The sequence below is a fragment of the Oncorhynchus mykiss genome, chromosome 12 (assembly GCF_057628025.1).
Source record: "Oncorhynchus mykiss isolate SJ-2025 chromosome 12, ASM5762802v1, whole genome shotgun sequence".
NCBI classification, from domain to species: Eukaryota; Metazoa; Chordata; class Actinopteri; order Salmoniformes; family Salmonidae; genus Oncorhynchus; species Oncorhynchus mykiss.
In genome coordinates, this window is record NC_143033.1 from 83,562,681 (window position 1) to 83,579,071 (window position 16,391).

The 16,391-nt window shown below is 41.3% G+C and overlaps 1 protein-coding gene across 1 annotated transcript; it reads left to right on the forward strand.

Moving 5' to 3' along the window:
* The first annotated feature begins 1,678 nt into the window (after positions 1-1,678).
* On the forward strand, positions 1,679-8,625 carry LOC110538562 (chromobox protein homolog 2). Its single transcript, XM_021625454.3, has 5 exons — positions 1,679-2,300; positions 2,388-2,431; positions 3,731-3,796; positions 4,595-4,664; positions 4,762-8,625. Exons 1-5 carry the CDS (start codon positions 2,229-2,231, stop codon positions 6,199-6,201), a joined length of 1,692 nt encoding a protein of 563 aa, XP_021481129.2. The 5' UTR covers positions 1,679-2,228; the 3' UTR covers positions 6,202-8,625.
* The last annotated feature ends 7,766 nt before the right edge of the window (positions 8,626-16,391 follow it).

A 16,391-nucleotide genomic window follows, 5' to 3' on the forward strand; every position in this document is an offset into this window, starting at 1 on the left:
TCAAAAGAGCTTGGACAGCACATCTGAAAATCCCTGTCTGGCTGGGAGAGACCTTGCTGATGTAGTATAAATACCTTGTGTCTTGTTGCTGTGCTCAGTCTTGCCATGGTGTATGACTTTTAACAGTAAACTGTCTTCAGCAACCTCACCTGGTTAGCTGAACATGGCTGTTCCTCCCAGAGTTGTATTCCTCCTACACAGCTGTTTCTGTTTCAGTTAATGATTGTGTTTCAACCTACATATTGAATTGATGATCATTAGCACCTGTTTGGTATAATTGTTTAATCATACACCTGACTATATGTCTACAAAATCCCTGACTTTGTGCAAGTGTACCTAGAAGAATTGATGCTGTTTTGAAGGCAAAGGGTGGTCACACCAAATATGGATTTGATTTAGATTTTTCTTCTGTTCACTCACTTTGCATTTTGTTAATTGATACATATGATCTATTAACATGTCTACTTTTGAAAGCATTCTTACTTTACAGCATTTCTTCACACCTACCTAAAACCTTTGCACAGTACTGTATTTCTTGACATGACCTAACGGATATATTTTATATGTATTGTCATTTGATGACATATCAACTGGATTTAACATGGTGATTACTAATTGTTAAAAAAAATATGTGAAAATACAACACGTGACAAGATAATTATCTAAGTTAATAGGAAATTACATAAATCTCCATTTTAACTTTTTTAATTATAATGTAAATTATGACAAACTATCATTACAGGTCATCATTATGCTAGTGAACATTGCCAGAAGAGTAATACAATTACAATAAAGTAACAGGCCTGCCTAAAGGCCTTCCATTTTAAATAATAGAAAATATATTGGTTAAGGTGGGGGGGGGGGTCAGAAACACTTAAAAATAAATCAAATCAAATCCAATTTTATTTGTCACATACACATTGTTAGCAGATGTTAATGCGAGTGTAGCGAAATGCTTGTGCTTCTCGTTCCGACAATGCAGTAATAACCAACAAGTAATCTAACTAACAATTCCAAAACTACTGTCTTATACACAGTGTAAGGGCATAAAGAATATGTACATAAGGATATATGAATGAGTGATGGTACAGAGCAGCATAGGCAGGATATAAGGGCTGTACTCCATGTAGGCTTACCCTGGCGTGACATTTTGATAACCATGTAAATCTCTCTTGGACAAGGTGACTTCTATCAATATATTCGCCTGTATTTACCCCCCCAAAATGATATGATAATTGGCTACAAATGCCATGATGATCTGGACGAGACTGTCGAATCAGGGTAAAGGTAAGAATCTCTGGATTAACTATCTAATGTTGGCTAAATGTAGTAATGAATAAATTGGCTAAACTTCTGTTAGACAAGGTGTCAGCTAGAGATGACGTGCAGGAGCTTGCATGTAGTAGTGCATGATGCTAATTAGCATTTTCGAATCTGAGCGTAAATGGAGCCGAATATATTTATAAAAGTCACCTTGCCCGAGAGGTTTATATGTTTATCAAAATGTCACGCCAGGGTAAGCCCAAACGGAGTACAGCCCTTATTTTTAAGTGTTTCTAAAATCCACTATGGGAAAAATGAATGGTGGAAAAATTATTGGAACCATTTCCCTGTTGGACCGCTAGGTTTTATGGGTATCATGACGCTGCCACTGTGGTGCTCAATAAACCACAACAGAGAGGAAGAGGCGAGGGAGAGACTTTACTCCGCCCAAAATCTGTCCACGAAACAGGCCACGACGTGAGGCATTTTTTGCATGGAGGTCAATGAGAGAGTGTCCAATTTGGTCAACAAAAAATGTAATTGCTCATTTGTTACATGAGCCTTATTTGATCTGTTATAAGTTTCATAATGGTTATGTTAGAAATTCGCTGATATATGTGGACGCACGTGGCATTTCGGAAACAAAAAAAACGATTGTATATTGTTGTTCAGACACGTATCTGTCCTTTCATTGGCTAGAATGTTCTCACCTGATCTGGCCTCCTCCCTCCTGCCTTCCATCTTTGAGGACATGTAGTTCCATTGCTTGAGCGGTCACTCGATTATCTTGTCAATATAATAGACAATTTTTGACCACATTATGTGAAAACGATTTGATTGGTCACACGTCGAGGTGTGATGTTAACAGGGACGGTATCTGCCAAGGGACAAGCTTCGATAATGCGTTTTCTTTCCGCCCTCTTTTCCATTCTTTTCATAAAATACTAGAGTAGGCAACAGCGAACATGGAGGAATTGAGCGCCGTAGGAGAACAGGTTTTCGACGCTGAATGCATCCTGAACAAACGACTAAGAAAGGTTAGATGTTGTAAAATATAATTTTCTCATATCCCAAAATATTTTCTGCCCACAGTTTGGTAACATTTCCCTTCTCTATTTTCGCAGGGGAAGTTAGAGTTTCTTGTAAAGTGGAGGGGATGGTCATCCAAGTAAGTACAAGTGGTGCTGCAGCTGCGAGTGCAGCCTCAAACAATGAAAACAACAACAACGTGTCGCTTTTTGCTTCACTGTTGTAGTAAAGGATTCATACATTCCCTAAATTTGCTCGAAAACATGCTGCACGTGAAAACGAGAAATAATGGTTTTACGCTTACCTCCTCCTGCTGCTAGTATTATTATTATTATTGTTGTTGGTTTTAAGGTTTGGAAATTAACCTAGTTAGTTATGCAAAACAAACAGATCGTTTTGGTTTCTCGTATTCAATATCTGCTGGTTTGTCTATTTAACATTTTCTCAGTAATTAGGCCACACAAACTAGGCTATAGAAACTCATATTTGATCACTCGCTTACTGGAGCTCAAGTTAATGGTTTATCAATCTAGCTTTATTGATAAATAAATTACAAGCAGGAGTTGGTAGAAGTTTGTGTTGGGAAACGTATGCCGAGTCTCTCACACATCCCACAAACTACAGTGTCCAGTTGGTACACTTGCCTAATTTTTGTGATAGTTGTTTAAATGTATGTGTGATATAGTTTATTTATTGCCTAACGTGACTCGGTAGTATACATATCATTTTCGTAAATCAGTCTTTTCCCCCCATTCGGGCGCTCCAGCTGCCAGCGCGTCCTTGTCACAGTTGCCCTTCCCCTTGTCCCTTCTGTTTCATTGTTGCTATTAATCCCATCATCAATGGGCATTCTGCCTGTCACTCACACCCCGTTCTTAACCCAAATCCTCACATTGCTGTCGGATTCTGCCAGAGCCATGACTTGGTCAGTTATTTACTTGTTGTGATATAAACAAGTAAGACGTGGCTGGCGGAAATTATAATCTGCATGCCAATTGGCAATCTTTTTCTACATTAACTCAATATTGGCCCTCTTGAGATTCTCTGATTCCTGTGAAGGTGGCAGATCCTACACACTTGGCTTTAAATAAACTTCTCTCCTTATCTTCCCCCTTTGCTATGTAGTTAAGCCTCCCACTCACAGCTCTTTGCATATGCCTCCTATCTCTACACGAGGTTACACTAGGCCTCCTTTCTCTAATCACTATGTTAGGTTACACCAGGCCTCTTATCGCTACACAGTCACTAAGGTATAGGTTATGCTAGGTCTCTAGTCACTAGGTTAGGTTACACTAGGCCTAAATTTCATTAGTGGTACACTATGGTCCAATCAGTGTATTGACTAACTTGTATCATCAACTTTTACCAAGAAGTACTGCAATTTGGACATTTTAAGTGATTTGAGTATTTTGATGGACATATTTTCCTTTTGCTTCAGGCACAATAGCTGGGAGCCCCAAGCGAACATCCTTGACCCAAGATTATTGGCTGCATTTAACAAGAGGTGAGTTTCTATTTGCCCAGGACCTCACTGAGTGAGCTATCCACTATATCCAAACAATGCCCTCTGAAATGCTCCAGCAGGGGTTAGTAGTGCCCCATTCAAGCCAATGTGGAGCCCACAGATAGGCATACAATCTGTGTTTTCAGGCTGTAAACACATCGATATGAGTTTAGGTTTTCCCAACCCTTCCAAGTTTTATTTGATGGTCGTTCTGTTCAATATACATTTGATATAAAAATACATTATTTTGTATTGGTAAGGGATAAAATAATTCATTTGTAAAATAAAAGGAGTCATAAGTAAGTGCCAGTTAATCTTAAAACTGAAGCAGGGAAAATATTTTATTTCAAATGTATACTTTCCTTTGCAAACATACATTTGTAGAAGGATAACAATGATTTAAACGCATATACAGCAGGAAATGGGGGGGTGGAACAAAAACAGGAACCGAATTTCCAAAAGTGAAAGCGTATCTAATGTTTTCAGATGAGCATCTGGGGATTTGTATTGCAACCCCTGATTTGTTTTTGCCCAGCATTGGGCGTTGCAAGACCAGACAATACTTCACGAGATGTTACTTGTAAAAAAATCTGTCTCGCCATGAACACACAGTCCATATGTCTCTGTCAAGAAGAAGGCTACAAGTCTTGGATCACAGTGTATATGTTTAGTGATAGAATACCCTCTCCTCCGATGGTTTCCAAAACACTCAACAGTGCTCGGTCTGTATCCTTGACTCCTGCGCTACTTCTACCATAACTACTGCTAAAGACTGTTTCCTATATTTTGTTTTTACAGTGAACAAGAAAAGGAAATTCAAATCTGCAAGAGAGGGAAAAGGCCGAGGGGGAGACCTCGAAAAGTTGTGGTATGCTTTCCTCAAGACCTTTACAAATATTGAAAAGTATTTTCAACCAAAATGTCATAAATATAATGTAATATGACTTCTCTCTTCCTCATTTCAGGAAACTGTGCCTGAAGTGTCAAAGTCAAGCAGTTCTTCATCATCGTCATCTTCGTCTGGCTCATCCTCGTCATCTTCTTCCTCTTCCTCCTCATCGGATGACGACGACGATGATAACAATGATAGAAAGGCAAAGCCGGGTCCCAGAACACGGGAGCTCCACCCTGTCCCTCAGAAGAAAGCACAGATTGTTGTGGCCAAGCCGGAGCCCCCGAGGAAGAAGCGAGGCAGGAAAGCACTGCCTGCAGAAATGAAGGCCATTCAACAGAACAAGGGCCAGCGCAAGATTATAAAGACAGTTGCCAAAGACTCCCCTGCAGACCTCCGAGGTGGAATCACGAAACCCTTTCACCCAGCCAGCTTCACCTTCATGGGGTTGAACAGCAGAGGCCCTCTGAGTGTCCAGGGCAGATGTTCCCTGGCCCAGGGTGGGACTACTAAAAACTCCATGAACACTGCAGGCTCTGGCCGGTCAAATACCTCAGCTTCTCTCTCTTTCAACCAGAGATCCAACCAGAGCAAGAGTCAAGCTTCTGACTTCAAACTGTCAGTCTCTGATGTGGACAGTGGAGCAGGTTTGGACTTAAAAACAACTGCAAGCAAATCTGGAGTAGCAGTGTTGAATTTGCATAACTCCAAACTCTCAACCAGCAATGGCAACCCACAAGGAGCTTTTCAGCCACAGCTGGGTTCCCACAACGGGCAGAAGAAACCAGATGCCCCTGGGCAAACACCACTGCAGCAGGTACCCAATAACAAACCTGCTTCCCCCTTCTCCACTCCTAAAGGCCCCGCCAACCAAGCTGCAAGCCTTCAGGCACTAAACCTGCAGAGTGTGAACAAATCAACACAGGGCAACGGTATTCCAGGCAATGGCACCGCGCCAATGTCCAACCTGCGAAGCACCGCCAACCCAGCACGGAAAAACACAGTTGGTCAGTATGGTCAAGAGCAAAATCCTGTCCAGAGTCCTGCCACGCCTGGTGGACAGCAGCCCAGAAAGAACCATTCTGGAGTTGATAAGGTCAAAGCTGAGGAGACCAGTGAAGTGGGTTTCACGGCAGAGAGGCCTGAGAGGCTGACTACAACAAGGGCACAAGGGAGGGTTGATAAAAGCATTGTCCAGAACACCTCCACAGAGGCCAGAGACATCCTGGGCAAGCGGGAGAGATCTGCCTCCAAAGACAGTGGCAAGCAGGCCAAGGTCCTCCTGAGTGAGATGAGCACCGGTGAGGAGAGCACCTCAGACTCTGACCAGGATTCTCCCTACCCAAGTAACAGTCAGGACTTGTCCATCTCAGTCCAGACCGGCCAGGACTGGAAGCCCACTCACAGCCTGATCGAGCATGTGTTTGTTACTGACGTCACTGCCAACCTTGTCACTGTCACAGTCAAGGAGTCCCCAACCAGTGTGGGCTTCTTCAACATACATAATTATTGACTGAACACCGGTAATTGAGCTGCCTAGCAAAGGGGCTGCAAAGTAGACAGCAGAGGCCTTAAGTGGGGTATTGAATGAAGTAGATAAGTTAGAGCAGTGTTAATGCACATAGGTTTACTACAGTGATGTGAAGTTTCCCCTTCTCTACAATGTATTAATCTCAAATCTGCAGACTTACTCTTTTGCTTTGCTGTTAGTAAAACAATGTACTTTTGATATATTGTACACATGCAACAAAACAAGCTAATCAACTGGAGGAAAGCTTTGTCTTAAGGGAACTATTCAGGGCCAGGTGTGAACTAGATTGGTAGCTTGTTTGATTACAACGTAGTAATGCAACTCTTAGGGATGTCATTGTAATGAACCTCTAGTTTAATCCAGCTCTCGTTTTGTATTCAATATTCTTGTGAAGTTCTTCTGGAACGGCAAACTTGGAAGTACTGTTTTTTTTCCCCTCCCTTGAGTATAAGATGTCGTGACCATTACAATCAATTTGCCAATTCACATTAATGTAAAGCACTGTAGTCTTATATGAAGTGTAAAATTCCAATGAAAGGACAAATAATAGCAACATTTCCTTAGGCAACATTTTCCGATTTGAAAATGTTGTAATTACTGGAAGAGTTCTTGAAGCTATAACATTAACAAAGAAGTTTGCAAGGCAAACCCGGTGTTGCATTGAGGACCAAGTTCTCATCAGTTGAAAATACATTTAATTCCTCAGTGCAGTCAGTCTTATCAGTGAAGTATTCCACCCAGGCTGGAGGACGAGGGAAGAAGATACACTATCTCTGTTCTCCCTTAGTGCTCAGATAAGACAGGTTACTGGCCGAGGTTACTCCTCTCCCTTCAGGTCTGTACCCCCATAACCCCACTAGAGCATTCACTGGCGGCTGTACTCCTGTCAAAACTGGTGATTATTATGGACGAGCCCAGTGAATAATTGTCGGTATAGATATGGCAGGATGATGGACAGCACACCTGACATGACTCCTCCCCTACCCCAGCCAGAGTTCCCTGTGAGGTGCCTCTTTGTGCCTTTATGAGTGCTGAGGGCAAGGGCTTTCACTACTGTAGGAAGGGTGGAGGCAAAGTAAACCCAACAATGAACTAACTGCCTATTGTTTTTCCTTGACCACAAAAAAAACACCAGATCGAGTATTTAGCAGCTGGTGTTCAAAGTGTAGGCCGATGAAATGCTAGATATTTTCCTTTGTTACATGCAGTGTGCATACATACACACACCACAATCTCATTTTACTCAGCTGCATGGGATCAGGAGTTAGGCTCTGCTACCCACAGAAGAAAAATGTGTTTATCTGATGTAACTGAAAAGAAACCACAACGTCTACTGTCTTTCTGCTCCCTAGAGAGGAGTTTAGCTACACCACTTCAACTGAACTCCCCACTGTAATCATACTCTGCAGACCATGCTTTAAATGTTTTACTAAAATGAATCAACAAAGGCGTTACCCCAAAGAAAGCTAACGTGTCAGGTTTGCAGAGAAGGATGGTTATTCTAGTGCATCTGTTAATTATACACAGAGGTGGTAATCACTGCTCCCTACTTGTTTAAATCTTGCCACGCAGATGCACCGTGTTTGAAAGTGCTGTTGTGTCATGATGTAACCTATGTGGTAGTGTATTGTTTAAACACATACAACAATATATATTTTTAGTGAGAATTCTGGAGACACAACATTTGAGTGTGATTTGATCTCATACAGATCAGAGTAGCTAGGCATTGTCCAGACATGTCCAGGCATTGACAAGACTAGATTTACAATACTAACAGATTTATGGTCAAATTGACTAGACTAGGACCAGAAACCACTTAGGTTGTTTTAAGTGCTTGTATTCAGCTGTTTATGTTGATGGTTTCTATATGCCATAAACACTATTTGAAGCTATCTGGACCCTGGATTTGGAAAAGTTTTCTCTCAAATATGTTCATATGCAAACATTACTGACATGATTAATCAGAAGCCTTGAAGGAAGACAAGGCATTGTGCCTTGATAGGAGAGAAATGACCCTCATCCACAGGGGTTCTTAAATGTTAATGACATTTGACAATTTATGGGAGGATGGGGTACTTACAATTATCAAAGCAATCCAGTTGTATCTCACATTTGACATTAGCTGGAGCCAGGCTACGGACTCCTGTAACAGAGGTTTTATGTTTTCCTCGCTCCATTTCTCAAACTGTGACCCGAGGGAGTGAAGGCATACAAGAAAAGACACTTGTTGGGCTGTGGTCTTTACACATTTGTAATCTTCTTTTGATATACTAACCATTTCAACTGAAGGCTGTATTCTTCAAACTATTTATTTAAACGAGGTCTTCAGGATAGGACAATGTCACCAATCTTTGTATTGTGCATGTAGTCATGGATATTAACCTTTAATAAATAGTACTTTCTTAATAAGTCTGGTAATCATTTCTGTTTTCACTGATCATGTTGGGGGTGCCCCTTAACCCTCAACGCATAATGCCAACCCAAGTCATACACTTTCTGTTAATTTGCCTTAGTATAATAATAATTGAAATAGCCAATAGGAGTCTGAATTAAATTATTAGGTACGTGTACGTGCGAGTGTGTGTTTCAAAAATACTCTTTGCAGGAGCCTCCTGAATATAATGTAGTTATTCATTCAGTCACTAGATGCTGCTGTTGCATTTCAAACAAGGCCCATTCAGAATGGCATACTATGTTTCTCCCCCTGTAGGTGTAACAGATGGATGGGTTCAGCAATGTAAAGAGGGGTTGCACTCACGGGGTTGTGAGACTTGCTGTTCCATTTGAAAAGCACATACTCACATTTTTCACTCTGACAGATCAAATCACTATCTGGTTTAGCTCCTAATTAATCCAATTGGAAATATATCATTTCCCTTCATTCTACAGTGTGTTCTAATCTACAGCCCCCTCCGCCTCTATGTGCCTGCTCACCCTGGTCACATCCACCTTGGCTTTGGTTTTGACTTCCACTGTAATAACAACACAAATATCTACAGTACCAGTCAAAAGTTTGGAATCACCTACACATTCCAGGGTTTTTATTTTTTTAAATTTTCTACACTGTAGAATAATAGTAAAGACATCAACACTATGAAATAACACATGGAATCATGTAGTAACCCAAAAAGTGTTAAACAAATCAAAATATATTTTATACTTGAGATTCTTCGGTGACACTTTGGTGACATCACCAAAGTCAATGATCGGTAGGATAGTCAGTTTTACGAGGGTATGTTTTGCAGCATGAGTGAAGGATGCTTTGTTGCGAAATAGGAAGCCGATTCTAGATGTAATTTTGGATTGGAGATGCTTAATGTGAGTCTAGAAGGAGAGGTTACAGTCTAACCAGACACCTAGGTATTTGTAGTTGTCAGAACCATAAAAAGTAGTGATGCTATACGGGCGGGCAGGTGCGGGCAGCGATTGGTTGAAGAGCATGCATTTAGTTTTACTTGCATTTAAGAGCAGTTGGAGGCCACGGAAGGCGAGTTGTATGGTATTGAAGCTTGTCTGGAGGTTTGTTAACACAGTGTCCAAAGAAGGGCCAGAAGTATACAGAATGGTGTCGTCTGTGTAGAGGTGGATCAGAAAATCACCAGCAACAAGAGCGACATCATTGATGTATACAGAGAAAAGAGTCGGCCTGCGAATTGAACCCTGTGGTACCCCATAGAGACTGCCAGAGGTCCGGACAACAGGTCCTCCGATTTGACACACTGAACTCTGTCTGAGAAGTAGTTGGTGAACCAGGCGAGGCAGTCATTTGAGAAACCAAGGCTGTTGAATCTGCCGATAAGAATGTGATGATTGACAGAGTCGAAAGCCTTGGCCAGGTCGATGAATACGGCTGCACAGTATTGTCTTATATCGATGGCGGTTATGATATTGTTTAGGACCTTGAGAATGGCTGAGGTGCACCCATGACCAGCTTGGAAGCCAGATTGCATAGCGGCGAAGGTACGGTGGGATTCGAAATGATCGGTAATCTGTTTGTTAACTTGGCTTTTGAAGACCTTGGAAAGGCAGGGTAATTACTTGTTATTACTTGTAATTACTTGTTATTACTGCATTGTCGGAACTGCATTGTCGGAACTAGAAGCACAAGCATTTCGCTACACTCGCATTAACATCTGCTAACCATGTGTATGTGACAAATAAAATTTGATTTTGATTTGATTTGATTTGATTTTTTAGGCTAGATATAGGTCTGTAACAGTTTGGGTATAGAGTGTCTCCCCCTTTGAAGAGTAGTCACCTGGAATGCATTTCAATTAACATATGTGCCTTGTTAATTTGTGGAATATCTTTCCTTCTTAATGCGTTTGAGCCAATCAGTTGTATTGTGACAAGGTAGGGGTGGAAGACAGAGGATAGCCTTATTTGGTAAAATACTTAAGTCCATATTATGGCAAAAACAGTTCAAAAAGGCAGAGAGAAACAACAGCCCATCATTACTTAAGACATGAAGTTCAGTCAATGTGGAACATTTAAAGAACTTTGAAAGTGCTATGATGAAACTGGCTCTCATGAGGACCGCCACAGGAAAGGAAGACCCGGAGTTACCTCTGCTGCAGAGGATAAGTTCATTAGAGTTACCAGCCTCAGAAATTCCTGCCCAGATAAATGCCTCACAGAGTTCAACTAACAGACACGTCTCAACATCAACTGTTCAGAGGAGACTACATGAATCAGGCCTTCATGGTCAAATTGCTGCAAAGAAACCACTACTAAAGGACACCAATAAGAAGAAGAGACTTGCTTGGTCCAAGAAACACGAGCAATGGACATTAAACCGGTGGAAATCTGTCCTTTGGTCTGATGAGTCCACATTTGAGATTTTTGGATCCAACCGCCATGTCTTTGTGAGATGCAGAGTAGATTATCTCTTCGTGTGTAGTTCCCACCGGGAAGCATGGAGGATGAGGTGTGATTGTGTGGGGGTGCTTTGCTGGTGATCTATGCATAGTCACTTTAATAACTCTACCTACATGTACATATTACCTCAACACCGGTGCCCCCGCACATTGACTCTGTACCAGTACCCCCTGTACTTAGCCCCGCTATTGTTATTTACTGCTGCTCTTTAATTATTTGTTATTCTTATCTCCTACTTTTTTTTAAAGGTATTTTCTTGAAACTGCATTGTTGGTTAAACCTGTTGAGTGTAGGGGGCAGTATTTTGATGTTTGGATGAAAAACATACCCAAATGAAACTGCCTATTTCTCAGGCCCAGAATCTAGAATATGCATATAATTGTCCGATTAGGATAGAAAACACTCTAAAGTTTCTAAAACTGTCAAAATATTGTCTGTGAGTATAACAGAACTGATATTGCAGGCGGAAACCTGAGGAAAATCCAACAAGGAAGTCCCTCCATTTAAAGGGATATCAACCAGATTCCTTTCCCTATGGCTTCCACATGGTGTGAACAGTCTTTAGACATAGTTTCAGGCTTTTATTCAGAAAAATGAGCGAGAATGATCACATCGCGTCAGTGGATGGCTGGGTGCCAGCAGAGTTTTGCATGCGCAACAGCTTGGAGCAGAAATTTTCTCTCTCTCTCCTATTGAAAAAGGTACAGTCCGGTTGAAATATTATCGATTATTTATTGTAAAAACAACCTGAGGATTGATTATAAAAAAACGTTTGACATGTTTCTACAAACTTTACGGATACTATTTGGAATTTCCGTCTGCCCCGTCGTGACCCCTCTAGCCTGTGGATTTCTGAACAAAACGTGCCAACCAAATGGAGGTATTTTGGATATACAAATAATCTTTATGGAACAAAAAGGAACATTTATTGTGTAACTGGGAGTCTCGCGAGTGCAAACATCCGAAGATTATCAAAGGTAAGCGATTCATTTTATTGCTTTTCTGACTTTCGTGACCAATCTACTTTGCTGCTAGCTGTTTGTAATGTTTTGTCTGCTGAGAGAGATGTCCTAACATAAACACTTGGATAGCTTTTGCTGTAAAGCTTTTTTATTTTATTTTTATCTGACACGCCAGGTGGATTAACAAGCTAAACTGTGTTTTGCTATATCGCACTTGTGATTTCATGAAAATGAAATATTTTTAGTAATTTAATTTGAATTTGGCGCTCTGCAATTCAGCGGATGTTGAAGAAAATTATCCTGCTAACGGGATGGGTGCGCCAAGAAGTTAAGGGCTTGTAAGTAAGCATTTCACTGTAAGGTCTACCTGTTGTATTCGGCGCATGTGACAAATAACATTTGATTTGATTTATTTAGAATTCAAGGCACACTTAACCAGCATGGCTACCACAGCATTCTGCAGCGATACGCCATCCCATCTGGCTTGCGCTTAGTGGGACTATCATTTGTTTTTCAACAGGGCAATGACCCAACACACCTCCAGGCTGTGTAAGGGCTATTTGACCAAGAAGGAGAGTGATGGAGAGATGCATCAGATGACCTGGCCTCTACAGTCACCAGACCTCAACCCAATTAAGATGGTTTGTGATGAGTTGGACAGCAGAGTGAAGGGAAAGCAGCAAACAAGTGCTCAGCATATGTGGGGACTCCTTCAAGACTGTTGGAAAAGCATTCCAGGTGAAGCCGGTTGAGAGAATGCCAAGAGTGTGCAAAGCTTTCATCAAGGCAAAGGGTGTCGACTTTAAAGAATCTAAAATCTAATATATATTTGATTTGTTTAACAACTTTTTGGTTACTACATGATTCCATATGTTTTATTTAATAGTTTTGTTGTTTTCACTATTATTCTACAATGTAGAAAATAGTAAAAATAAAGAATTGAATGAGTAGGTGTGTCCAAACTTTTGACTGGTACTGTATGTTGATATCACATCTCTATGTCCTCTGCCCACCCAATACTTTAAAGTACTACTTAAGTAGTTTTTAGGGGTATCTACTTTACTATTTATATTTTTGACAACTTTTACTTCATTCACTACATTCCGAAAGCAAATAATGTACTTTCTACTCCATTTATTTTCCCTGACACCCAAAAGTACTTGAATGCTTAGAACAGGAAAATGGTCCAATTCAAGCACTTAAAGAGAAAATCCCTGGTTATCCCTACTGCATCTGATCTGGCGGACTCACTAAACACAGATGCTTTAGTGTGTTCTGGTTTTCTTAATATAAGGAATTTGAAATTATTTATACTTTTGATCCATAAGTATATTTTAGCAATTACAGTTACTTTTGATACTTAAGTATATTTAAAACCAAATACTTTTTGACTTTTACTGAAGTAGTATTTTACTGGTTGACTTTCAATTCTACTTGAGTCATTTTCTATTAATGTGTCTTTACTTTTACTCAAGTATGACATATTACCTCAATTACCTTTTTCCACCACTGGTAAAAAAGTGTGTGCTGGAAAAGTTGGGTGATTTCAACATGATTGAGGGTGTCACGGTCTCTCCCTTTCCCCAGGCCTGAAACCTTGGTGTTACCTTTGACCCCACTCTCTCATCTGAGTGTCACATCAAGAACATTGAGATGGTATCCTTTTTCGATTTCCAGAGTTAGCCCCTTACCCAACCTGATGAAGGAAAACGGATACACACCTTTGTGACAAGCTGACAGATCTAACTGTTACCACTATTCTGTGTCATTAGTTCCAGATCCCTGCACACACTTAAGTTGGTTCAGAACTCCAGCCCAGAGCTCCAGCTCAGATCTGAGCCAAATCCCCAATCCTGGACCCATATCACACCTACAACAGCACTGGCTCCCTATCAAAGACAGGATTGATTCTAACTTAGACATTTCTGACAGTTTCCAAACACCAGACTCCACTACCTCTCCAGTTGCCAGGACTGAGACAACTCTTTATTCACAACTGAGATCACAAAGAACCTGATACAGCTATTGATTGTATAAAGGATGAAGTAAACCAGGTTTGTGTTAGGCCAGAAATGATCAAACAGCTGATCAAAATGTCTGATTGCATCTAAATGCTTAATCATAAATGACAAAAGACAAAAGGCATTGTTTATTCAGTTTTAACTGTACAAGCTCTCCTACAACTTGTTTGCATGCCAGAATCATTTCATGAGCACACATGTAAGCAAACAACACCGCCCCAAAATTAAAAAGATCATATTTTGGATGTTGCCATGTCCCATAGGCTTATCTAATTCAATTCAAACTGAAGGCCCTGGGTCACTCTCACGGGAGGAGCAGACACTTGAGGCAGTATTAGCCTTTACCCTGAAGCCAGGAGTGTAACGTTATGTTACACATCTCCAGTGGAGTGTCACCCCAATCTCCTGGCTGCCTAGGTCTATTAACCCTGAGTGGACAGTGTCACACTTGACCAGTGGGTGGCATGTGACCTGTAGCCGTGACTGATAAGCAAAGTGTTCTGTGTTCTCTGTTCCACTACAGATATGGATGGGGAGGTCAGACGGAGGTGTCTTCCTGGAGAGTCGCCTTTCACACAACACAGTGACATAAGTCAGTATTTCAGGAGTCACATCGGCTTCATGGCTCATACATCATGGTGGCTACATAAAGATGACTTGGTTTTAAGTCTTACGAAGGTCAATGCTGGTCAGTTCCCTTTGACTATTGGGCTCAGGGTGTAACATACAGTGCTCATTGCTATGCATGCATACAAGTGTATGACTGGCTAATGTAGGGATTGTTATTTTGGCCCTCCCTAGCCAAGAAGATTACACCCTATACTTCATAGTTTTGTTTGGCAGCACTTTTAAAACTAGTGTCTAAATCTATAAAATATTCCCAACCCATTGTGCTTAAATCTATTATGACTGTGTTATTATGAGTGTGTGCATTAGTCAAAAGGTCCATGTTAAAGGTCCAATGCAATATTATATAATTTCTGGGTAACAATTAAGTAACTTACTGTGATTGTTTTCAACTAGCTTCCTAGCAAAGAGCAATTTCTCAAGCAAGAATGTTGCTAGGACTTTCTGGTAGTGGTCTGAGTAGGGAGGGGAAAACTGAAAACTAGCTGTAATTTGGCAGAGGTTTGAAACTCTCTTTCTTATTGGTCTATTAATTAATTTACCACTTGGTGATGACACCAGGCAGTCCAAACCTCCATCCCACCAAAACAGGCTGACATTTCAGGTGGTCTTTTCCAACAGCTCTTACACTAAAAGGGCATTATCATAATTTGTGCAATACTATACACTATATATACAAACGTATGTGGGCAACTGTTCAAATTTGTGGATTTGGCTATTTCAGTCACACCAGTTGCTGACAGGTGTATAAAATCTCCACGGACAAACATTGCCAGTAGACTGGCCTTACTGAAGAGCTCAGTGACATTCATCGTGGCACCGTCATAGAATGCCATCTTGCCAACAAGTCAGTTCATAATTTCTGCCCTGCTAGAGCTGCCCCGGTTAACTGTAAGTTCTGTTATTGTGAAGTGGTAGGCTACACAAGCTCACAGAACATGACCACCGAGTGCTGAAGTGCGTAGCACATAAAAATCATCTGTCCTCGGTTGCAAAACTCACTACCGAGTTCCAAACTGCCTCTGGAAGCAATGTCAGCACAATAACTGTTCGTCTGGAACTTCATGAAATGGGTTTCCATGGCAGAACAACCGCACACAAGCCTAAGATCACCATGCGTAATGCCAAGAGTCGGCTGAAGTGGTGTAAAGCTCACCGCCATTGGACTCTGGAGCAGTGGAAACGCATTCTCTGGAGTGATGACACTTCATCAACTGGCAGTCGAACGGACAAATCTGGGTTTGGCGGATGCCAGGAGAATGTTACCTGCCCCAATGCATAGTGCAAACAGTAATGTTTGGTGGAGGAGGAATATTGGTCTGGGGCTGTTTTTCATGGTTCGGGCTAGGCTTCTTAGTTCCAGTGAAGGGAGATCTTAACGCTACAGCATACAATGACATTCTAGACGATTCTGTTCTTCCAACTTTATGGCAACAGTTTGGGGAAGGCCCTTTCCTGTTTCAGCATGACAATGCCCCCGTGTACAAAGTGAGGTCCATACAGAAACGGTTTGTCGAGATCGGTGTGGAAAAACGTGACTGACCTGCACAGAGCCCTGACCTCAACCCCATCGAACACCTTCAGGATTAATTGGAATGCCGACTGCGAGCCAGGCCTAATCGTCCAACATCAGTGCCCGACCTCACTAATGCTCTTGTGGCTGAATGGAAGCAAGTTCCCGCAG

Coding starts and splice junctions, on each gene's coding strand:
- LOC110538562 (XM_021625454.3), top strand. CDS start 2,229: ATGGAGGAATTGAGCGCCGTAGGAGAACAGGTTTTCGACGCTGAATGC. Junction 2,432..3,730: donor TGGAGGGGATGGTCATCCAA/GTAAGTACAAGT, acceptor CTTTTGCTTCAG/GCACAATAGCTGGGAGCCCC. Junction 3,797..4,594: donor TTGGCTGCATTTAACAAGAG/GTGAGTTTCTAT, acceptor TTGTTTTTACAG/TGAACAAGAAAAGGAAATTC.